The 25,511-nt window shown below is 38.6% G+C and overlaps 2 protein-coding genes and 7 non-coding genes across 9 annotated transcripts in view; 8 read left to right on the forward strand and 1 right to left on the reverse strand.

The window, feature by feature from the left end:
- The window catches only part of LOC134329498 (zinc finger protein 420-like), a 150,033-nt gene extending 141,717 nt beyond the window's left edge, over positions 1 to 8,316 (reverse strand). Inside the window, exon 1 of the mRNA XM_063010785.1 lies at positions 7,345 to 8,316. Coding sequence (XP_062866855.1) covers positions 7,345 to 8,316 — 972 coding nt within the window. The remainder of the gene's footprint in view (positions 1 to 7,344) is intronic.
- Positions 1 to 25,511, forward strand: part of LOC134328786 (uncharacterized) — a 765,451-nt gene that overhangs the window by 348,988 nt on the left and 390,952 nt on the right. The gene's annotated exons all lie outside the window — the stretch shown is intronic.
- Positions 2,586 to 2,658, forward strand: trnam-cau (transfer RNA methionine (anticodon CAU)). Its single transcript has one exon. It is a non-coding gene; the product is annotated as a tRNA-Met (tRNA).
- On the forward strand, positions 2,886 to 2,958 carry trnam-cau (transfer RNA methionine (anticodon CAU)). The gene has a single exon. It is a non-coding gene; the product is annotated as a tRNA-Met (tRNA).
- Positions 3,693 to 3,765, forward strand: trnam-cau (transfer RNA methionine (anticodon CAU)). Its single transcript has one exon. It is a non-coding gene; the product is annotated as a tRNA-Met (tRNA).
- Positions 4,013 to 4,085, forward strand: trnam-cau (transfer RNA methionine (anticodon CAU)). Its single transcript has one exon. It is a non-coding gene; the product is annotated as a tRNA-Met (tRNA).
- Positions 4,305 to 4,377, forward strand: trnat-cgu (transfer RNA threonine (anticodon CGU)). The gene has a single exon. It is a non-coding gene; the product is annotated as a tRNA-Thr (tRNA).
- Positions 4,606 to 4,678, forward strand: trnam-cau (transfer RNA methionine (anticodon CAU)). The gene has a single exon. It is a non-coding gene; the product is annotated as a tRNA-Met (tRNA).
- Positions 6,090 to 6,208, forward strand: LOC134329736 (5S ribosomal RNA). The gene has a single exon (XR_010014957.1). It is a non-coding gene; the product is annotated as a 5S ribosomal RNA (ribosomal RNA).

Below are 25,511 nucleotides of genomic sequence, written 5' to 3' on the forward strand. Positions count from 1 at the left end.
GAATCGGTTCATCAGTACTGAATCATGTGCGATGCTAACAGTTAGCGGAGCAGCTAATAGTTTGTGTGTTTAAATGACAGTGGAGTTAAAGCTCCTCAAATCCTCACAGTGATGTTTTATTATGAACTCTAGTTTTATTATGAATTAGAATGTAGTTATAATGAAATATAAGAGTTATAATTAAATACATATTTTACTTACAGATGAGGCTCTACAGTACAAACACAGCAGCTTCTTGTTCTTCTTATGATGGTTAATGGCGGATGGTAGAACAACTTAAGACGCACCAGCGTCACCAACTGGACTGGAGTTGAACAGCAGCTCAGCAGTAATAAACCTCCATTAGCACATCTGTACCTCAGCTAGATTTAGAGAGAACTACAGTGTGCAGTGTTGGGGGTAACACGGTACAAAGTAACACATTACAGTAATGTCATTACTTTTTTCTGTAACGGCATCGTGGGGCGTCGTCGTCTGCACGCTTGGCATCGGCTGAGATTACTCGTGTGTTTCAAAGTGATCTTGAGGGAGTGTGTGTGTGTGTGTGTGTGTGTGTGTGTGTGTGTGTGTGTGTGTTTTCTTTAAGTTAAGTGTGTTGCTTTATTTGATATTTTTCTCTGTTATTAGTCTCGTCCACTTCATTCTTTTCTTTAAAGATTTGCTTAGAGCTGATTTCTCATTGTTGTTGTTTTCATTGTTATTTAGAAATTTTATAAATAAATTGTGTGTTTTGGAAAGATTGTTTCCTCCTCATTATTTCATTATTGTAGTAGTATTATGTTACATCCCCATCACCCATAGATCACTACGGGATGTAACACTTATGTTAATGCTTTTTCATTGTGAATCCACTATGAGGGTTTGTGTTGTGCATTTGTGTTTGAATAAACTGCTGCAGGGTTTACAGTGTTCAGTATGTGTTTTGATGTGAAACTGGATTATGGGAACTAAGTTTATGGTAAAGTTTTTCAAGTTTTACAAAGCAAACTGACTAAAGCAATTTAGTACAACATTTCTAACTCTGCCTTTATGAATTTGTACATTTATTTTATTATTATATTTGTATTAATAGATGTACACTTAACATTTCTATGATACATTTGAATGGAGTTAATTTTTATAAAGCAAGTTAACTATGGTACCATGGACTTGACTATGGTACCATGAACGTAATGAAATTGCTTCAGAGTTACAAAATATCTTTAAATTATGGCAATAAAAATGTAGCTGGCATTACAATTTGTGACATGATGAAACTTGATATCAATAACTTGATTTTAAAGTAATGAGAAATAATATCTTGCATCAACATGATTCATTTAAATAGTTTAATAATGTATGTATCTTACTCTAAATAAGGGGCTTATCTGTAAAAAATGGTGCTGCCTACAAGTGATACAAGAGATTATCACATGCTACATCTTTGTACTCGGTTGAAACTGAGCATTAAACTAAGAAAGCTTCAATATCACATGAGGGAATTAACAAGATTGACAAAATGGGTCATTTAATATTTTATTTTACAATCAAAACCTCTTCAAGTAATAAACATTATTTTTAAAAATAAACTATACAAACAAAAGAGCAGCTGTACACCTGTTCCAAATCCCAGATGCCTTACTAAGCTCACTACTGAGGCATCTTAATATTTCAATGTTATTTTTACTCAAGAACGAGTGAGAATCGGAAGCGTCCTTAGTGATGAAGGCAATCCCAGAATTCATTGCGGCATCTCTTCTCTCACAGAAAAATAAACATGGCTGACGGTGCGGACAGGAAGTTATTTTCAAACGTAAATAAATAATTATTGATTTTTAACGAGTGTTTTTATTTGCAAGTTTGGGCTTGTCAGCAAATGTAACAGTTATCTGTACACGAATCCAGATGTTACATTGACATGTTAGCGCTGTCCCACCTCATTCCATTGGTTTTAATGGCAAGATGCTAAATGCGAAACCCGATGGAATCGCTAAGTAGCGCATCCAAATAACCTGCCTTATAAGTCAATGACTTATTAGAATTCTCTCTACTGAGGCAGCTGCCTGTGTAGGTAGTACAGCGAGGCAGCTCACTAGGTTTTTGAACACACTGGTAGATATTATATGGAAAATGAGAACGCTGTGAATTTTCGTTTTTGTGTCAAGCAGCAAAAAAGTTGTAGCATGACGTATTTGATTTAATTAGCATGAAGTGACATCACACGTCCTGTGATGTGACTATTGCGCATGCACACATCGCGATGACGATGCTGAAACGAAATATCGTGCAGCCCTATTTGATTGTCATCCAGTTCTTGATGCTTACATTTAGGTCATGAGTTCGATCCTCACACGGGGCAAGACCTTTGATGTACCAGTTTAGTTGCTGAGCCTGATCTAGGCCCAGTTAGCAGACTGGTTTTATGTCATTTAGTGACTTTCATCAGCACTGTAAATAGAACAGGTAGTGAACATACAGTCAGAAGGGTGTGAGTTTGAGTCTAATCTTGTTCTTGCCACTTACATTGAGATTCTGCTTTTCAATATTGTGCCTAAACTTCAGCCAATGAAACGGTCGGATTCAGATGTCTCCACAGGTTGCTGTCGGCCTCGTTAGAGCAGTAGGTAGCGCGTCAGTCTCATAATCTGAAGGTTGTGAGTTTGATCCTCACACGGGGCAAGTCCTTTGAGGGACCAGTTTAGTGCAAACTGGTTTTATGTCATTTAGTGACTTTCATCAGCAATGTAAACAGAACAGGTGGTGAACATACACTTACAGTCAGAATGGTGTGAGTTTGATAAAAAAATTTTATGCTTATATTTAGATTCTGCATTTCAATATTTAAATTTATTATCTAAACTACAACAACAAAAACTGCCAGATTCAGTCTAGACATGTTTTTGTCAGCCTCATTAGTGCAGTAGGTAGCGCGTCAGTCTCATGATCTGAAGGTCGTGAGTTTGATCCTCACACGGGGCAAGGCCTTTCGGAGACCAGTTTAGTTAATGTGCCTAATCCAAGCCCATTTAGCAGACGGGTTTCATGTCATTCAGTGACTTTCATCAGCACAGTAAATAGAACAGGTAGTAAACATACACTTACAGTCAGAAGGGTGTGAGTTTGATTCTCATCCAGTTCTTGATGCTTACATTTAGGTCGTGAGTTCAAGGCAAGGCCTTTGAGGGACCAGTTTAGTTGCAGACTGGTTTCATGTCATTTAGTGACTTTCATCAGCACTGTAAATAGAACAGGTAGTGAACATACACTTACAATCAGAAGTCAGAGTTTGATTCTCATCCAGTTTGCTTAGATTTAGATTCTGCTTTTCAATATTATATTCAATTTAATATTATATTCAGATGTCTCTACTTATTTTTGTCAGCCTCGTTAGCCTTAGTGCAGTAGGTAGCGTGTCAGTCTCATAATCTGAAGGTTGTAAGTTCGATCCTCACACGGGGCGAGACCTTTGAGGGACCAGTTTAGTTACTGTGCCTAATCTAAGCCCATTTAGCAGACTGGTTTTATGTCTTTTAGTGACTTTCATCAGCACTGTAAATAGAACAGGTAGTGAATATACACTTACAGTCAGAAGGGTGTGAGTTTGATTCTAATCTTGTTCTTGCCACTTACATTTAGATTCTGCTTTTCAATATTGTGCCTAAACTTTAGCCAATGAAACGGTCGGATTCAGATGTCTCCACAGGTTGCTGTCGGCCTCGTTAGCGCAGTAGGTAGCGCGTCAGTCTCATAATCTGAAGGTCGTGAGTTCGATCCTCACACGGGGCAAGGCCTTTGAGGGACCTGTTTAGTTACTGTGCCTAATCTAAACCCATTTAGCAGACTGGTTTTATGTCTTTTAGTGACTTTCATCAGCACTGTAAATAGAACAGGTGGGGAACATACAGTCAGAAGGGTGTGAGTTTGATTCCATTTTTTAATGCTTAGATTAATATTCTGCATTTCAATATTTAAATTTATTATCTAAACTACAACTACAAAAACTGCCAGATTCAGTCTAGACATGTCTTTGTCAGCCTCGTTAGCACAGTAGGTAGCGCGTCAGTCTCATAATCTGAAGGTCGTGAGTTCGATCCTCACACGGGGCAAGTCTTTTCGCAGACCAGTTTAGTTACTGTGCCTAATCTAAACCCAGTTAGCCGACTGGTTTCATGTCATTCAGTGAACATACACTTACAGTCAGAAGGGTGTGAGTTTGATTCTAATCTTGTTCTTGCCACTTACATTTAGATTCTGCTTTTCAATATTGTGCCTAAACTTCAGCCAATGAAACGGTCGGATTCAGATGTCTCCACAAGCCTTTGCCAGCCTCGTTAGTGCAGTAGGTAGCGCGTCAGTCTCGTAATCTGAAGGTCGTGAGTTTGATCCTCACACTGGGCAAGGCCTTTGAGGTACCAGTTTAGTTGCAGACTGGTTTTATGTCATTTAGTGACTTTCATCAGCAATGTAAACAGAACAGGTGGTGAACATACACTTACAGTCAGAAGGGTGTGAGTTTGATTCCATTTTTTTATGCTTAGATTTAGATTCTGCATTTCAATATTTAAATTTATTATCTAAACTACAACTAGAAAAACTGCCAGATTCAGTCTAGACACATCTCTGTCGGCCTCGTTAGCGCAGTAGGTAGTGCGTCAGTCTCATAATCTGAAGGTTGTGAGTGCGATCCTCACATGGGGCAAGGCCTTTGGGAGACCAGTTTAGTTACTGTGCCTAATCCAAGCCCATTTAGCAGACTTTCATCAGCACTGTAAATAGAACAGGGAGTGAACATTCTTACATTCAGAAGGATGTGAGATTCAGAGTCAGTTTTTTGCCTTGTTTTGATTCGCTCATGCGCGATAGAAAGCGTGCAGCACAGCGTTTTTATTTATTTCGGGATCAATAAAGTATCTATCTACTGTATATATGGAGGACGAAAAATGACATAAGTATAAATAAATAAATGCACAAATAAATAATGCAATAAATGAATAAATAAACTAATAAATACATTTTCGTCATGAAAAAGGACATATTTAAATAAATGGCTTGAATCTATTTCTATATTTCCATACATCAGATTTTATTTGGGATTTTATTTGTTTCTGTATTTCTACATTTATTTATTTATTTCTACATTTATTTATTTCTGTATTTATACATTTATTTAATTTTTTCCACATTTCTGCATTTATTTATTTATTTCTGTATTTCCACATTTCTGCATTTATTTATTTCTGTATTTCTGTGTCTGTATGTTAATAAGGTGGGCGGTCCTATCCTCACTCTACAGCAGGATTGGTTAGCGAGTTGATATCGTTTTCGATGCTACTACTCCTGCCTTGGCCCTACAGCGGCTGCGTTCCAGGCTGGCACATTGCTAGCGTTGCGCTTAACAAGAAACAAGTTGTTGATGTTCATTCATTTTAAGCAGTTCTGTGTTACTGATGGTGATTTTTTTACGAGTCATTGCAAATGATTTAAGATCATTAGCGAATGATTTTGAGAGCCACGCGCCAAATGACTTCCTTCTGTTTGGTCTGGAAAGAGTAACTGATGGTTTAGTTCAGCTCAGTGCTGATATGGATGTGGACATTGACCTAACTGTGTTAGACAGTCTTCATGAAGTCGCCCACCAACTTCACATTCTCTCAGAGACAGAGGAAGTGAACGCTGGACGTCCATCCTACATTTTACCTCCGCATAGAATCACCGCGGTCACGCCATCTGTACTTTAAACAAGCTCGCTCACCCTACCTACACTTCATTGTTTACTGCGCGTCTAAACCGAATTATACGGTAATACAGCTGCGAAGATGAAATCATCTCTTTACATCTTAATATACATTACTACCGAGTTCTGATGCACATAAAGTGTAGCAGAAACAAAAGTGTGTTACAATCTATGTATAGAGCAATCTAAAAAAGTTAGAAATTCAGACTTCTTTTATGAAAAAAGTGTGTATTTGTTTGTGTACAGACCGCTATTCTAAGATCAATACAATGAAATTAACAAAACAAATTGTTATCAAGTGCCTCCCATATTGTCATGAAGAACAATTACTCTAGTACTCATGTCTTTAAAAGAGAAACTATTTGCAACGTCTCTCGCTTACGGCCACACCACCCTGAGAACGCCCGATCTCGTCCGATCTCGGAAGCTAAGCAGGGTCGGGCCTGGTTAGTACTTGGATGGGAGACCGCCTGGGAATACCAGGTGCTGGAAAGCTTTTCCTCACACATCTTTACTTAAGGAGCCGAAAATTTTCTTTTTTACTTCATCATCAAAGCAAGGCCAGCTGACACTTTATATGAATTAAAATATTCAACATTAAAGTGACTTTTAAAGTGGAGTTCAAAATAATGTACAGACATCATCCCCATCTAGTGGTGCTAGAAATAAATTACATCTGGTTGATGGGGTAAAGATTTGTGACATTATTCATTTTTATTATGATTTATTTTTCGTTGTTGTTGTATTTTTGATTATTTGTTGTTGTGTTTGTTGTTATTTTAAACAGAATTTTTGAAAACTCCACAGGTTAAAGTGCAAAAGCTTAAACACCACCGTCAATAAATAAATTAATTACTTTGGTCCTCTACTTGAGACTTTTTGTTTACTTTCAACCAATGAACAGTTTTCAAAAAATAAATTATGTTTAAAATAACAAATAATACAAAAACAAATGTAATTGTAAAATAATATTACAATCCCATCAACCAGATGTAACTTATTTCTAACACCACTAGATGGGGATGATGTCTGTACATAATTTTGAACTCCACTTTACAAGTCACTTAAACCTTGAAGATTTTCAGTTTAGCTACCAATCCAACCACACCACACCAACGTCTGCATTCCTAGTACAAATACAGTGGCCATTGATTAGCTGATTAATACTAAATAGATCAGGTAGTCCTCTACACCAAGCATTTACAGACGTATTACAGTAAATACGCAGAAGTGGCAAAGCATTGCATTCATCAGAAACGGCATTAATGTTGTTGTAGGTGTGTTTGTTAAAAGTCTAAAACCAAGTACATTTATAAACGTGTTTAAATTGGTACTTACACATCCTAACACTGACATCTTCAGCTCTTCATTTCAATTATTTGCTCTGCTATCACCTGGTCGTGCAGACGTGCACCTTTACGCAGACTCACGATTGGCTGTGGGTTTGTAGAGGGGCGGGACAAGGGCTGAAAAAACGGCCGCATCTAGAGAGAGAGTCTGCTATATCAGGCTCAATGCTGGGCAGTTCTTGTGGGGAAGACTGTCTTTGAACATGCCTCCCAGCTGGATCACGATGTTGTGTACTACCGGCAAAAACAGTATGAGTCTGAAGGACCATGATGAGACAATACCTCCCTTGTTGCCTGTAACGGGAGATGAGGTGCCTCTTGTTTCATCTGACTCTCTGGATATGTAGGTGTCAGGTATGGTTTAAGACGATTGTAATGAACAATCTGTGCATTGCCATTTGAAGAGTACCTTTGTTGAATGGCATAAAGTAAGCCATGGCCTTCAGCAGGCTGAACTGCTTGTTTTACAGGTCCTTTCCAGCATGGTGCTAGCTTACATCTGGAATGTGCAGGATCATTTAGCCACACAAAATCCCCAACCTTGTAGGATGTGTATTTCACCTTTTTGTCATACTGTGCTTTTTGTTGAGCATGAGCATGAGCACATTGTTCTTGACTCGTCTTATAAGCAAGCAGCAGCTTCCTGCAGATAGATCTGGCATATTCCGCTGGGGTACCCGGGGAAGCACATGATGTCTCCACAGGGGCAAGGAAGAGCAGATGAACTGGCAATCTTGCTTCACGACCATGTACCAAAAAGAATGGAGTATATCCTGTGCTTGTGTGAACGCTAGTGTTGTACGAAAACTGAATGGACCCCAACATTGTGTCCCATGGTTCATTTTGCTGATACAGGCACTTGGCAAGTTGATCTTTCAAGCTGCGATTAAATCGTTCTATTAAACCATCCCCTTCTGGATGATAAGGGGAGGTCCTGGATTTGGTCACACCTAACTTGGAACAAAGCTCCTTGATTAAGTCAGCTTCAAACTGCCTTCCCTGATCCGTGTGAAGACATTCAGGAACGCCGTGTTCGGTGATGTAGGACTCAAAAATACACTGTGCAACAGTTACAGCTCTTTGGTCTTTCATTGGATACAAGTTCACATACTTAGTAAAATAGTCCTGGATAACTAACACATATCTATACCCTGAAGGTGTCAAAGGAAGCTCTGTAATGTCTGCAGCCACTTTTTGAAATGGGCGATCAGCAGGAACAGTCTGAAGGGGGGCTAGATTGTGAGGCACAGGCATCGACCTAGACTGACATGCAACGCATTGCTGACAATAATTCTCAATGTCCCTAGCCATAAATGGCCAATAAAAATGTTCTCTGGCTCTAGAAAGGCTCTTTTTGTGACCAAGATGACCCACTGACAGGTGTCCATGCAGAAATCGTAGCGCTTCAGGAATGAGTTTGGATGGAAGGACAATGTGAAGAGTGGGCAATTCACCTGGCTTGTTAGAAGAAAGGCGATAGATTGTGTCACTCTGCACACACAGTCTGTTGAACTGTCACCAGTAAACTTTTAACTCAGGTGAACCTTTTCTTAAAGTCCCTACTGGGGGTCTTTCTCCTTCCTCTAACCACTGTTGCACTACACTCAGTGTGGCATCATCTTTTTGATTTTGAAGGATGTCCACTGAGAATATCTGCGAAAAGTCTAGGATAGAGTTGGCTGTCACTGCCACTTCAGACTTAGAAGGCTGTGTGATCATTGCATTGGCAGAGCCCGGGAAGCCCACATCAGATGTGGAACATGGGTAATCATTGTCTGGACGCCTAGAAAGAGAGTCCGCATTTCCATGTCTTAGACCATCTCGGTGCTTGATGACCCAGTCATATACGTCAAGCTCCAGAGCCCAACGTGTTCTGCGTCCTGTGGGGTCTCGGTCAATAGGCATCTTCTTGAGACTGAGTAAGGGACGGTGGTCTGTGACTATTACAAATGGACGCCCTTGTAGATAATGTGAAAAATGTCGAACTGACCAAACAATTCTGTCAAAGGTGGACCAGTTCCTTTCAGTGGCATTTAATACATGGCTGGCATAGGCTACTACTTTCTCAACACCATGTTGCTTCTGGGCGAGGACAGAGCCAATTGCGTCATGAGATGCGTCAGTATAGAGTATAAAGGGTTGTGTAAAATCAGGGTAGGTGAGAATGGGAGGTGATGAGAGAGCAAGGCGAAAGTAATGGAAAGCCTCTTCACACTGGTCAGTCCAAGAGAACTTGGTGTGTTTTTGAGTCAGTCTATGTAATGGGGCTGCCTTCTCTGCAAAACCTTTGATAAAACGACGGTAATATGAACAAAGGCCTATGAAAGCTCTAACTTCAGTGGCTGTTGTAGGACGAGGCCAATTCAGCACTTTTTCAGTTAGTTTACGATCAGGCCTGATGCCGTCCTTCGACACTACATGTCCTAAAAACAGTACAGAGTGATGGAACAGCTGACATTTTAGAGGATGAAGTTTCAGACCTGCTTGGCGCAGCCTGTTAAAAACTTCACTGAGATCACTGAGATGATCATTAAAAGTCTTACTAAAGACAATAATGTCATCTAAGTACACTAGAGTTTTAGACCAATGGAGACCACGCAAAACCAACTCCATAAGGCGTTGAAATGTTGGGGGTGCATTAGTAAGCCCCATTGGCATCACCTTGAAATGGTATAGTGAGTAACCTGTTGTGAATGCTGTTTTGTCTTTATCAGTCTCCTCCATTTCAATTTGCCAATAGCCACTTGACATATCTAATGTGCTAAACAAGGTGGCTCCAGAAAGGGCATCTAGCCTGTCGTCTACACGTGGCAAAGGATGTGCATCTTTAACAGTGACAGAATTCAAACGTCTGTAATCAATACAAAACCTGTGTGAGCCATCTTTTTTACGAACCAGTATAACTGGAGAGGCCCATGGACTATGGCTAGGTTCAATCAAATCTGCATCCAGAAGTGTTTGAACCTGTTTGTTGATTGCATCCCTGACTATAGGCGATGTGCGATAAGCTCTTTGGCGCACTGGCGATGTGGAAGTAGTACGTATGCTGTGCTTAATCAGATCTGTTCTTCCCAGATCAGTGGGATGAGTGCTGAAAATATCTTGATTAGCACTTAGGAGAGATTGTACTTGTTTCAACTGATCAGGAGTAAGAGTGTCTCTATCAATGTTAATCCCAGCTAAGCTGCATGTGGAAGAAGACAGACTAACCTGAGAAACAGAGCATTCAATTGGCACAAAGAAATCAGTTGGCATATTACGCACAGAGCAGAACTGACCTATTTGAGTGTTTTTGGGTAGCTCAACATCCTTGTTCTGCAGTTACTGTCCTCAGTGAGCAGCGGGTCGAGCTGCCGTGAGCCCCTCCCCCGTCCCAAAGCACTCACAGGCGATCAGTATCACAGTCAGTGTTGCCAGATTGGGCGATTTTCCACCAAAATGAGCGGATGATGGCAGGGGAAAACACAATTTGGCAGGTGGACAAAATTTGGGCTGGTTTGTAATCATTTTGGCAGCTTAAAATATAAATAAAAAAGCTATTGCTAAAGCAGGTGGAATATAAATAGGTCTACCTTCTCCCACCACAAAAGTTTGATTGACAGGTTATTCTTTCCAGTCCAAGACACTGTTGCCACGCCCATCAATACAGTGATTCATGTTGAATATGTGTGATTTGAGTTGAATATGAAGGTAAGCAAGTCTCGTAAATACAACCTCTCATATGTATGAGAGGGTAAACTTCAATTGCTTATAAGTTTGTTTTTATTTACTTGCAGGGTTGTGTGTCCTATCATAAATAATGCATTTTACAAACTTGGTAGGCTACTTCAAAGACACGCAAGCAAAAATAATTTGTCATTTATAATGTACTGTAATTACTGATCTGTACATTTTAAGATATTAATTTGTAGGTCATGATGGTTTAACTGGTTTATTATTTGTGAAAAGCCAAACATCATCTGCTTATCCTGTGTTTTGGGAGTTTTTTCATGCATTTTGGCTGAAAATTACTGTCGCAATCTGGCAACCCTGCCCAGAGTAGCTCAGTGTTGTCTTAAAAAACAAAAACAAACCACGAATCAACAGAAGAAGGTTCATTTGTAGTTCTAAACATATTTAGGGTTTTTTTTACCCACTTTTTGTCTCTCCCACGATGTTATTTCTTATGGCATGCATTTGGGGCCAAAATCGTCTTAGTTCTAACGCCTGTACACGTAAAAATATTACGTGTCCAGACGTAAAATATGTACGTGTGATGTATTGAGACGTATTTGTTTTACGTGTACAGACGGCTTATTTTTTGCGTCTGCAGAGGTACTTTTTTTACGTGTACAGACGGCATATTTAAATTATTACGTTTAAATTAAGAGCACAGTGCGTATTTAGTGCGTGCTCTCACGTGCAAATAACGTAACGCTACGTTTGCATGTGTGTCATGCTTAGTAGGCAATACGTTGTAACGTGTGTACGCGTCTCATGAATATGGGAAGCCAAACGTTGCACATTGTCAGTGTTTGTCACGGTCCCTTATTCACATGCAGATATATTCATGTTATAGTTCACTGATTGGCTATAAGTTGTGAAGAGGCGTTAACACGTCATATTTTGCCGTCTGTACACGTACATATTTTACGTCTGGACACGTAATATTTTTACGTGTACAGGCGTTAGAACTAAGACGATTTTGGCCCCAAATGCATGCCATAATTTCTCTCTTCTACAGCGTCAATTACACACAAAAGGACCTTATGCAAATTAGGCGATGACGTCATTTAGCGACTTCTAGCGACTTTTAGGACAGCCAATAGCTACATTCCTTACTGAGGAGTTGGCAACACTGCAGCCACAACCTGCCATCTCTAAGGTCAAAATAAAAGTCCTACCATATGGATTAGAACCGAAGTTTACGTCTCACACTAATCTAATACTGATCTACAAAACAAAACAAACAAACAAAAAAATACTGTAAAAATGCACCTGACAAGCATGCCCTTTACAGGTAAAATAGAGGTTTCTTTTAGATTAGATTAGACAGATAGATGGATGGATGGATGGATGGATGGATGGATGGATGGATGGATGGATGGATAGATAGATAGATAGATAGATAGATAGATAGATAGATAGATAGATAGATAGATAGATAGATAGATAGATACTGTATTGATCCCGAAAGAAAGTAAATTTTACGTTTGTATCAACAAGAATTTTATGTAAACGCTACCTATCCAAAATTAGCCCTATATAGGTCTATACAAACACATTTCTTACACAACACCGCAAAGCCTTCCAGTTAACGTAAGCCATTTAGAGGGTGAAAATTAAGTAGGCTAATTATAGTAAGAAGGTCTTTGTATTCGGCAGAAATACACAACACGTTCACCCTGGTCTTAGTTTAGAAGCATCGAGGGGACGCTAAAATGTTACCAAAGGTTCTGTTTTAATGTACAGGTACTGTTTTAATGTACAGGTACTGTATGTACAGGCTACAAGTGTAACCGAGTTAGACCTGTAATACCAAGAATAGTCTGTAGATGGCCCACTAAGTATGGGCTTAGTTTTCTTTCTTAAGTACCTGTACAATGAGTATGGCGTGATCTCATCAACGAGCTTAATTAAGAACCATCATAAAAATTGTCATTAAATGTGTTACTGGTCTAATAACAGTCTGCTACATTAGCTTTGCAAAAACATATTTGAGCTTTAACTACAGTCATTAACAGCAGAAGAAAAGCTTGAATTAATAACCAAACTAAATCAAATCAAGCCTGCACGTTTGAGGCTGCCATTGCAATAATGCCACTTCTGCTGAATAAGATGAGAATCTGCACTCAATGTCCAGAACTCACTATTAGACTTTACCACAGACTGAACTGAATATCTCTAATCAAATTATTCATGCATTTCACTTGTTTTAACCTCCTTAATTATTATATGTATGTATTGTTTAATTCCGATTCATTCAAATTATCCTCCAAACCACCCAAAGAGGACAGGTTCATGTTATGTCTGGTTCTTCTCAATGTTTCTTCCTTGTAATTTTAGGGAATATTTTCCTTGGCACTTTTCCTTATGCCAGCTTAACAGATTCATTTCGGTTTTAAGTCCTGGATTCTGTAAAGTAGATAATGTCTATTGTTCGATTCCCCACTTCTTTGTGTGGTTTGCACCTGGCTGTAAATGACTGAGCAATGCAGTTAAAAACATCCAGCTTCCCAACAGCATGTTTATTATTATTAAAACATTTCAACATTACATTTAGTGTGTTAGCATTATCGTTAGCATTATTCATGGTGTTAATAGCAACATGATTAGCATTATTTATTAACATAGTTAACCATCAAGCATTATGCTGTTGTGATAAATATAGCCTCATGGGGTTGGGAGCGCTTTGGAAAATCGTTTTCATTTAACACAGTCTACCACTGTGTGAAGAAATGGGTATTGTAATAATAATAATACTACCAATAATAATATTAATAATAACAATAATAATAGTAATAATAACAATCATAATAGTAATAATAATAATAAAAATAATATTAATAATAACAATAGTAATAATAATAACAATCATAATTGTAATTATAATAACAATAACAATAATAATAATAATACAAAAGCAAGAACAATAACAACAAAAAACAATAAGAAAAACAATACAATAAAATAATATAAAGCATAATAATAATTTGTGATGATAATAATATAATAATAGCATAAAAATTATATAATAATAATAATATCAATTTTAATAATAAAAAGTAATGATACCAATAATAATACAAATAAATAATAATATTACCATTGATAATAAAATAATAACAATTAATAATTATAATAATAATTATAATTATTATTAATAATAATAATAATAATTAATAATAATAATAATAATAATAATGATGATGATGATGATGATGATGATGATGATGATGATAATAATAATAATAAATAATGTTGTTCAGAACCATTGTACCCTGAACCATCCTCTTCATTTCATACTCAATCAACTCATCGGATCATGTGTCGACATCCACCATCAGTTCTGGTTTCTCACCATCTTTAAAATATGTAAAGTTGAAATCTGTTTTATTGGAGGTTCTTGAGGAGGACGGCGTGTTCAGTGGCTGGAAATAAATGTACTTACTGTTAGAGTTTCGTACTCGGGATCCAGAGTCGCGTACGTATCATCAGGAGGACTGGAGTGAGCGGTCTGAAGAAAATGAAGAACAATTTTTATGAGATAATTAAGATCGTTTTAATTGTGACTTTTATAGAGACACTTACTGTCAGAGTGAGTATTCATCGTTGGAGGACCTGGACGATGGATCGAGAGCTACGTACGTCTCAGCATCAGCATCCTGAACGAAGAACGTAAGCAGTTCGAGTCATGAAGCTATTATTATATTATAGACACTCTTTGATCAAAAGTATTCAGGTTAATCAGACAGTGAATGAATGAATGACACAAACTCGGTATCATTGGAGTGTCCACAAACTTTTGTTATCTGTAGTTCTATACAATCACCTTATGATCACGTTCATCCTTCTGTCTCATCTACATCTTCCTTCTGCTCTCACAGTAAAACAAAATACATAAATACATTTAAAATCTCACAAAAATTACAAACACCAGTTTTTGTTTTACCTCCAGCAGAAAAACCCAACAAAACCAGCTGCCAACACAATCCAACAATCCACAATCCAACTCCTACAGCGATACAGACAGTCATGGAATATCCTACAGAAGAATCAAAAACACTCTTATAAAACACCATTAAATCTTAACACGCCTTTAATATGAACAGCAGCGTGATCACACGTACCACCGTTCAGGGTAATGAACAGCGCCGCCGCCATCTGCTCCCCGAGTTTATTCTGAGCCCGGCAGTAGTAGGATTCACCCGGCCGAGCGCCGTAACTCTGTCCAGATCCTACAGCTGAGCTTCCGCCTTCTTTATACCAGACGTAGCTCTCCACAGGGGGGTCAGCATCAGCACTGCAGGTCAGATTCACTGAACCGCTCTGATCAGGTTCAGCAGAGGAACTGACCGACACCGAGACTCTTTTAGGAGGATCTGAAACATCCAATAGTAAAAGTATTAAATATAAATAGGTTAATTGTGAGATGGTGGAATTTCCTGCACATGCTCAGTCGACCACTTACACAAAACCTTTACAGCTACAGGACCAGAGTATTTAAACTGGTTCTTCTAGCTGCACTTGCAGCATCCTCAGAGCTGATGTTCCTAACAGTGAGGGTTTCTCCACGTCCTTTATAGGTTTGTTCTTTATACCAGGTGTAGATGCTCCACAGGGGGGTGAGCATCAGCGCTGCAGGTCAGAGTCACCGAACTGCCCTCCTTTATTTCACCTGAAGGTTCGACAGACACCAAGACGCTCCTCGGAGGATCTAGAGGTAAAACAAACTGTAGTTCAGACATAAATTTTCTCTCATTTGATCTTTAAATAATGAGACTTTAAGCAGCACTTCTGTTTTAGTGGCACTGAACATTGGACTCGAATGCAAACACTTTGACGACAACAGAGACCGAGAGAATCTGTGGGGGGCGATAAAGGACTTTCTTCAAAGCTTCTGCAGAATGTACAGAACCATACAAAGACTTTTCTTCTAAGAACAAGGACTACCGGTGACATGAAAAATATCGTGCCTGGTTCCTGTTTCAAAGCAGTCATATACCTAATCTCCTAATGACTAGACCTTTGGCCCTTACATCCCATGTCATGAAGGCCCTGGAAAACCCAGTGCTGTCACATCTGAGACCTCAGGTCTGCACCTTCCTGTCCCCAAGCCGTTTGCTTATCAGATGCTGTTACCTACTGCAAAGGGCTCATTCCCATTCGGACCAGAGCAACACCACAGTGAGAATCACTTTCTTCAACTTCTCAAGTGTGTTCAATACAATTCAACCTTTCATCCTGGGGAAGAAGATGGAGAACATGTGGGTGGACACGGCCATGATCGTCTGGGTCTTGGATTACCTGTCTGGAACACCCCAGTACGTGTAGCTGGGAACTTGCCAGCCCGATCGTCTTATAAGTAACATTGGAGCACCACAGGGAACTGCACTACTTCATCAATAGTTCTACAAATCTTTGTTTTTTGTCTGAATATTTTCTTTTCTTTTAGAATATTTTGTATCTTACCAATGTACTCTTAATAAATGTATCTTTTTCATGAACGTGTGTTCTGTCTTCTCTAATGCTTACAAAAAAAACCCCACAACACTAAAACCAGACAACAATAGATGTGCTACTCATTTATTTATTTTCAGAAACTGAACCCAGAGACTTCATCAGCAGATTCTTATGAACCTTAAAGTGATCAGAATATAAAGTTCTTCTCTGCATCTGAACTACAGAAACTCTTCACACGACTAACTGAAAATTCCCTGTGCAGAGAAACCTCATTCAAAGGGCGGGGTTTGAATGCTGATATATGATTGAACAAGACAAGAGACAGTGGAACCCTCGCTCGCTGGAGGAACTGAACACGCAGTGACAGCTGCTGGGTGTTGCCGGGGACCGTCACGGGCCAGTGGAGGAAAGCAAGGAGAAGAGGAGAGAGGATTTTTTTCTCTCTTAACAGGAACACAGACAGGGGGCCCGTCAGCGGCTCCTCACCGACGTTTCTTTAACAGTAAATGTGTTCATTCAGAGCATAGAGCAGAGCGGCAGGGATCAGTTAAACACTCTCTCCCTGGAGGAGCTGAACATGCAGCGCCAGTGTATGTGTGTTGGGAGGAATCACTAACACCCAGGCCGTGCTCCCAGCAATCACACAGAAACTAAGCATAGCCCTGCATGTTCCCATATTTGTATTAAAAAAGCAAACAACTGTTTACAGTGAGCTGCCCCATGTTGAGCACTTCTGTTGTAGTGGCACCAAAGCTCGTCCATTAGGCACTGCCATATAACTACAACAGAGTATGAACCAAAAAATAGTGAGCAGTGAGAAAATCTTGGGGGGTACTGCCAGGCACACTCTCCCCGAAGGCCCCCGAAGGAGCTGGAGGAGCTGTACTTGCAGTGCTAGGTTCTGGAGGCCAATGGGGTGTTGCATGTAAGCATAGAGCGGAACCAGGAGTGTAGCATGTAAGCATCGAGCATATGGAGACCAACGGGGTGTTGCATGTAAGCACAGAGCATAGAGCGGAACCAGGATTGTAGCATGTAAGCTGCCACCATGCAACTACAACCATTCAGAGCATAGAGTGGAACCACCCTTATGAATCGAAAAAATTAAGTATTAACGTAGTGCTGTTCAAGATCATTACACAGTGACACAGCCAGCTCTAGCTTTGTTTTGGGTTGAGTCATCTGGACAAACCGCTTTACCTGAAGGGAAATTCCACAGAGGCAAATACAACAATGACTCATCCATTCGGCACATACATGCAAGTGCAACAACCTGTCGCAATGAATTCTTCATCGGGCGAAAACACAACACAAGCTGTGTACATTCAAATCAATCCTCCTGTTGAGGAAAACAGAATCATGAAAATCATAAGAAACAGTACTGCTGTTCTGAATTTTCTTCTATTGGTCTACCAAGTCTTTAGCTTCATACATGATTTTCTCTTCTAACCGGAGAGTACAGACGATACTCAGTTCTCAGTTACCCTGTTACCCCGTGGTAACTCCGGTTAACATCAACATTAACACACTGTAAAGTCTTCTGTCTAACTAGCCTGCGTACGTAAGGCAGTAACACAGCCAGGGGACCCTGTCGGTGGCTCCTCACTGACACCGACTTTTCTTTCAAAGTGAACGTGTTCATTCAGATCGGTGTGAGATCGGACCTTACTGACTGGCACAAAAACAAGAATACAGCCAGGGGGAAGCGCACCAGCACGCTCTTCTCATCGGCGTACAGGGAGGAATCACTAATACCGTGGGCCGGTGGAGAAAAGCGAGGAAAGAGGAGAGAGGATTTTTTCTCTCTGAACAGCAACACAGCCAGGGAACCCGTCCGCAGCTCCTCCCTGACACTGATGTTTCTTCAAGAGTGAACATGTTCATTCAGAGCATAGAGCGGAGCGGCGGGGACCAGTAAAACACTCTCTCCCTGGAGGAACTGAACACGCAGCGCCAGTGTGTGTGTGGGGAGGAATCACTTACATCCAGGCGGCGCTTCCAGCAACAGAACACACCCCAGCAACTCAGCACAACCCTGATGTTCCCGTATTTGTAACAAAGAGCAAACAACTATTTACAGTGAGCTGCCTGATGTTAAGCAGCACTTCTGTTTTAGTGGCACTGAACATTGGACTCGAATGTATACACTTTGACGACAACAGAGACCGAGAGAATCTGTGGGGGTGATAAAGGACTTTCTTCAAAGCTTCTACAGAATGTACAGAACCATACAAAGACTTTTCTTCTAAGAACAAGGACTACCGGTGACATGAAAAATATCGTGCCTGGTTCCTGTTTCAAAGAAGTCATATACCTAATCTCTTAATTACTCTAGACCTTTGGCCCTTACATCCCACGTCATGAAGGCCCTGGAAAACCCAGTGCTGTCACATCTGAGACCTCAGGTCCGCACCTTCCTGTCCCCAAGCCGTTTGCTTATCAGATGCTGTTACCTACTGTAAAGGGCTCATTCCCATTCGGAGCAGAGCAACACCACAGTGAGAATCACTTTCTTCAACTTCTCAAGTGTGTTCAATACAATTCAACCTTTCATCCTGGGGAAGAAGATGGAGAACATGTGGGTGGACACGGCCATGATCGTCTGGGTCTTGGATTACCTGTCTGGAACACCCCAGTACGTGTAGCTGGGAACTTGCCAGCCCGATCGTCTTATAAGTAACATTGGAGCACCACAGGGAACTGCACTACTTCATCAATAGTTCTACAAATCTTTGGTTTTTGTCTGAATATTTTCTTTTCTTTTAGAATATTTTGTATCTTACCAATGTACTCTTAATAAATGTATCTTTTTCATGAACGTGTGTTCTGTCTTCTCTAATGCTTACAAAAAAAACCCACAACACTAAAACCAGACAACAATAGATGTGCCACTCATTTATTTATTTTCAGAAACTGAACCCAGAGACTTCATCAGCAGATTCTCATGAACCTTGAAGTGATCAGAATATAAAGTTCTTCTCTCCATCTGAACTACAGAAACTCTTCACACGACTAACTGAAAATTCCCATTCTGAATATCTGGGTACTGGGTATCATTTAGAATCTATCCATCACATCTGTTCTGTGTGTAACTTGTTACAAAAAATAGTTTTTTTAGTTAATTTTTTATCCTCTCTACCTTTCTCTGTAGTCCTGGCCTATTATTATTACTCCACTAATACTTACTCATACTCATTATTACTCCACTATACATACCCATACTCATTATTACTATACTAATACTCACCCATACTCATTATTACTGTACTAATACTCAATCATATTTTTTATTATTCCACTAATACCATACTCATTATTACTGTACTAATACTCAATCATATTTATTATTATTTCACTAATACCATACTCATTATTACTCTACTAATACTCACTCACTCATTATTATTCCAGTCATACTCACTAACTCATTATTACTCTACTAATATTCACTCACTCATTATTACTCCAGTCATACTCACTCACTCATTATTACTCTACTAATACTCACTCACTTATTATTACTCCACTAATACTCACTCACTCATTATAACTCCATTAATACTCACTCACTCATTATTACTCCACTAAAACTCACTCACACTCATTATTTCTCCAGTAATACTCAACCATACTCATTATTACTCCAGTAATACTCACTCATAATCATTATTACTCTACTAATACTTACCCATACTCATTATTACTGTACTAATGCTCAATCATATTTATTATTATTTTACTAATACTCACTCATTATTACTCCACTATTACTTACTCATACTCATTATTACTCTACTAATTAGGGGTGTGCTATATCGTATCATTCACGATAATACTGGTATAATTTTTAAAACGATTAAAAAAATTCCATATCGTAATAATAGCGATATTCTGCGTTGTTTACGTAATGACGTCACACAGCTACGCAAATGGCGTACGTTTGTTACGTGGGTCATTTGGGCACAGCAATGAGTATGGCGGAAAGCGGCTCTGCGGTGGAGGAGCTCGTTCCAAAAACTCCAAATCCACCATAAATTAATCTTTGGCAACCCAAACCCCAACCATCGTTTTGCCGGCAACTTTTTTGCGGAAGTATTTCTGCACGCAGGTTCACACAGGGACGCAATTCAACAGCGCACCTCCACCAAACAGTTAAGGAATACTCTTAACATTAATGTCAACCACCAACGCAGAAGTAGTACTACTGCTACTTAGTACTACTACTACTGTACTTAGTAGTAATTGTGGCGCCCTACGAGTAAAGGCGCCACCGGGCTCTGCGCATTCCCGTGTTGCCAGATTGGGCGGTATCCGCCAAATTGGGCGGATTTTGTTGGGAAACAATTTAATAGCAGTTAAATAACAACTTAGCAGTTTAGCAGTTATATTTTAAAGAAAATATTCCGTTCTAAAAAGCTCCAACATTGAAGAAGGTTGTTAAAAGTAAAGTCAATTTTCATTGCTGATTTGGCTTAATAGTGTTGGTCAGTCTGTATCATATTGTTAAAAGAAAATTAAAATTAGTTTTCCATGCATTCACGCTACACTGTTAGACATTTCTGTAATTTCTACAGTTATTAACCACATACCACACAGTAAAATACTGTAAATAGTTTTTACAGTACATAACAGTATTTTCCACTGCATCATGACAATTTTGCCTGATGCCAAATACTGAATACAGAGATTTACTGTATTTCTGACATTGAGGTAAATTACTGTAATTACCTTTGGCGCCAAACGATTTTATTGACAAGATTCAACCTAATTTTCAGCTGTGAGAGTTTTGAACTGACATTGTTTGCCTAACGGTTCAGCTTCGGAACCACCACATTATCTCAGGTTTTGCGGGAAGGAGTTCAGGAGAGGCGCGCACACAGAAACAGTTCGGCTATGATGGATGGAGCAGCAGTGGAGCAGCAGGGGTGCTGAGACTCTTGAAGAGGATTTTTTACACCAAAACTGGGAACCAGCAAAAAATAAAGGTAAAGAGTCTACGACAGTTAGGACAATAAATTAAAAATAGTCACGGTTATCAGGTCTGTTGTGCACTATAGGAGCGTTAGCATTACTTGAGGGCAACTTTTTTCCAAAGTAAAACAAGTAAACGTTCCATTTTACAAATGACTGTGAGTTTCATGTTTAAAGCTAAGTTAGTCAGGTTAGGTGAAATTTACGACACGACACCGCTAGCATAGTAGCTAATCTCCTGCGACGCTGTAAACTGTGACATTGTTTAACAGTCGCCACAGGATCCTTACAAAACATTGTAATTTCAGAAAGATTAGATTTATTTTGAGGATACTGTATTGAATTGCATAGAACTGTTAAAGATGATCTTTCTGTGATTACAGGTGAACAATGATTGGATTGTTAATGGAAAAGAACAAGGCAGGTTGCAGGTTGAGAAGTGGTTTACCTCACTACGTCTGCTACCTGAGGTCTACCTAGGAACACCTAGGTTCATTTCATGTTAAGTCGGGTATGTGAGTCGACAGTGTTGAGTGGAGTTTTATACCAAAACTACTGCTGTGTTTCTGTAACCCTGCATTTCTGAAGCTCTTGTGTTATTTCTAATGCAACTTTATCTAGATTCATTGTTCATTGTTGTACTATGCGTTCAATACTGAATTATTTAACAGTAAAAGTGTTTTTCTGTAATATGAATTAACATGAATTTTGTAGATGTTATGTTAATGCACATTGTGTTATTTTAAATGTGTTGTTTTAAATGTATTTTGAAAGTTGCATGGATTAAAGTAAGAATGTTTTTAAGGAAATTCTGTACTTGTACACGTTTTTGTTGAAAGTGCTTTAAGCATTTGCAGTGATTTAAATAAAGAATTTGATATGTTGCAATAATTGTCTGTGTGGATTAAATAGCAGTATTGTGTAAGTTATAAGTCAAATAAGCACAATTTACAGATTTTTAAAAATTTTTAAATTAAATTTAATAAATAATTACAGTATTGTACAGTTAACCTAAGTTTTTACTGTGGTGGTACTGTAAAATGCAATTACAGTAACATTAAGTTACTGTAAAATAAAAATGTAAAAACCCTTTGAAATGTCTAACAGTGTAGCATGTTCTGGGGTTCAATTGAGTGTCATCATTACACACAAGTTGGCAGCCAAATTATGAAGTATTGCAAAGGAATATCTTTGAAATTATTCCTCATAATGTTAAGGTTGCTATATAATTCTTTTTTTTTTACTTGTCAGGGAAAATGAAGAGAAAAAAAGCTTAGTAGTATGCGGGTCTTCGTGATGTAATTCTACATGGCACTCACTGCCTGTATAGGTAAACGAGTGAGTGACCACATAAAAAAAGGTATCAGTTTCTGTGCGACCCCTGTGTGAGCAATGGTCTCAGTCCGGCCACCCCTATGGAAATTGTCTGACTCCGCCATTACATTATGTTACATTATTTTTACTGGAAAGACAAAATACAGAAAAGTGTGCGTAATTCTTACATACGTCTTACATTTTTTTACGAAGTGTTAACTTATATGAATGCTAAATAAAAACTGAACATTAGTTTTTTTTTGCAATAGTGTTTTCTCGAAATAAATAAAATATTTTTCAGTGTTTTGTTATATCGCCAAAAATATCGTTATTGCAAAAATAACCTGAAATATCGTGATATTATTTTAGGGCCATATCTGTTACGTGGGGAGAAAGGAGGACTCAAATGCAGAATTAAAAATCAAAATAAGTATTTTATTTAATTACAAAATTAAAGAACAGAAGGATAATAAGAAAAACAAAACCAATCAGAAACTCCGATGGAGCCGCTGAACCTTTTTTCGGGACAATTGGATGGAAAGCTTCAGTGCTTCAGAAAGCTTCGGATTCCCATCACTAGAGCGTGGACAAGCTGCCACTTGAGAGCAAGGAAACAAACAAAAGGTGCGACACCCGCTGCTGCGCGGAGCTGGCTTAAATAGCCAGCCCTACAGCTGCGGGTGATCAGCCCTAATTAGCAGACCTCCTACTAAAGGCCTTTGTTTTCTGAGCTCTGTAACGCCTGCTTCGCTGGGAACCCGGGGCACGTTCACCAGCTACAACAGGCGACCTAATAATATCACCCACCCCTACTACTAATACTCACTCACTCATTATTACTTCAGTAATACTCAACCATACTCATTATTAGTGATGGGAATCCGAAGCTTACTGAAGCTTTCCATCCAATTGTCCCGAAAAAAGGTTCACTTCATGAAGCCTCATGAACCATTGTACATTACCGCCCTCTGATGGACAGAGAAAACAGTGTCTTGTATTAATCCCCTTCAGTTTTTAACCTCATTTCATTTCATTAAAACGTTATTTTGGTCAGTAAGTCAATAAAGGAAATCTGTTTGGTTTGTTGTGATTTGTTGTGTCTTATCTAGGTCTGGGTTCTTATTTTTGCGTTTTTCTAATAAATTACATTTCTATAAATTATGCATCTTCCCAAAATTACGTTTGATGTGAATTTTACATTTTTCATAGCCGTAGTTTATTGCCTGTTTTTCATAGGCAAGGCTCATATAGGCTTTCTGTATGAATATCCATGTATATCATGTGAATGTTAGTGTATGCATGTAAAAATAACAAAAGTGCTTGTGGAAAAACAAGTTTGATTTATCTGTGTGTTTCTCTATCTATCTCTCTATATCTCTCTGTGTGTCTGTCTCTGTCTCACTCTAACGCTCTCACTCCTTACGCAACCCTCGAAGCGCGAGCTATGATTTGCTCTTTTTGAACCGGCCTCTGAAACAGTCACGTGGGTGTGAGCCGGAGTGAAGCTTCGGACGTCATAGTCACGTGATCATTTCAGAACGAATCAAGCATCGACTCAGTGATTCGAAGCACTGAGTGTCGTTTTTTTGGCACATGCCTCGAAGCTTCAGTGTCAAGGGTGACATCACTACTCATTATTACTCCAGTAATACTCACCCATACTCATTATTACTCCACTATACTCACTCATACTCATTATTAATCCAGTAATACTCACCCATAGTGAGTATTAGTGGAGTAATAATGAGTGAGTGAGTATTAGTAGAGTAACAATGAATATGAGTGTGTATTACTGGAGTAATAATGAGTGAGTGAGTATTAGTAGAGTAATAATGAGTAAGTGAATGAGTGAGTATTAGTAGAGTAATAATGAGTGAGAGAGTATTAGTAGAGTAATAATGAGTGAGTGAGTATTAGTAGAGTAATAATGAGTGAGTGAGTATGACTGGAGTTATAATGAGTGAATGAGTATTAGTAGAGTAATAATGAGTGAGTGAGTATTAGTGGAGTAATAATGAGTATGAGTGAGTAAAGTGGAGTAATAACGAGTATGGGTGAATTTTACTAGAGTAATAATGAGTATGGGTGAGTATTACTAGAGTAATAATTAGTATGAGTGAGTATTAGTGGAGTAATAATGAGTGAGTGAGTATAAGTGGAGTTATAATGAGTGAGTGAGTATTAGTGGAGTAATAATGAGTGAGTGAGTAATAGTACAGTAATAATGAGTATGGGTGAGTATTAGTGGAGTAATAATGAGTATGATTGAGTATTAGTAAAGTAATAATGCGTACGGTCAAGTATTAGTGGGGTAATAATGAGTGAATGAGTATTAGTAGAGTAATAATGAGTGCGTGAGTATTAGTAGAGTAATAATGAGTATGAGTGAGTATTAGTAGAGTAATAATGAGTATGATTGAGTATTAGTAGAGTAATAATGAGTATGAGTGAGTATTAGTAGAGTAATAATGAGTGAGTGAGTATTAGTAGAGTAATTATGAGTATGATTGAGTATTAGTAGAGTAATAATGAGTATGATTGAGTATTAGTAGAGTAATAATGAGTGAGTGACTATCACTGGAGTAATAATGAGTATGAGTGAGTATTAGTAGAGTAATAATGAGTGAGTGAGTATTAGTAGAGTAATAATGAGTTTGAGTGAGTATTAGTAGAGTAATAATGAGTGAGTATTAGTAGAGTAATAATGAGTGAGTGAGTGAGTATCATTGGAGTAATAATGAGTATGAGTGAGTATTAGTAGAGTAATAATGAGTGAGTGAGTATTAGTAGAGTAATAATGAGTTTGAGTGAGTATTAGTAGAGTAATAATGAGTGAGTATTAGTAGAGTAATAATGAGTGAGTGAGTGAGTATTAGTGAAGTAATAATGAGTGAGTGAGTATTAGTGGAGTAATAATGAGTGAGTGAGTATTAGTAGAGTAATTATGAGTATGATTGAGTATTAGTAGAGTAATAATGAGTATGAGTGAGTATTAGTAGAGT

The sequence above is a fragment of the Trichomycterus rosablanca genome, chromosome 15 (assembly GCF_030014385.1).
Source record: "Trichomycterus rosablanca isolate fTriRos1 chromosome 15, fTriRos1.hap1, whole genome shotgun sequence".
Taxonomy (NCBI): domain Eukaryota; kingdom Metazoa; phylum Chordata; class Actinopteri; order Siluriformes; family Trichomycteridae; genus Trichomycterus; species Trichomycterus rosablanca.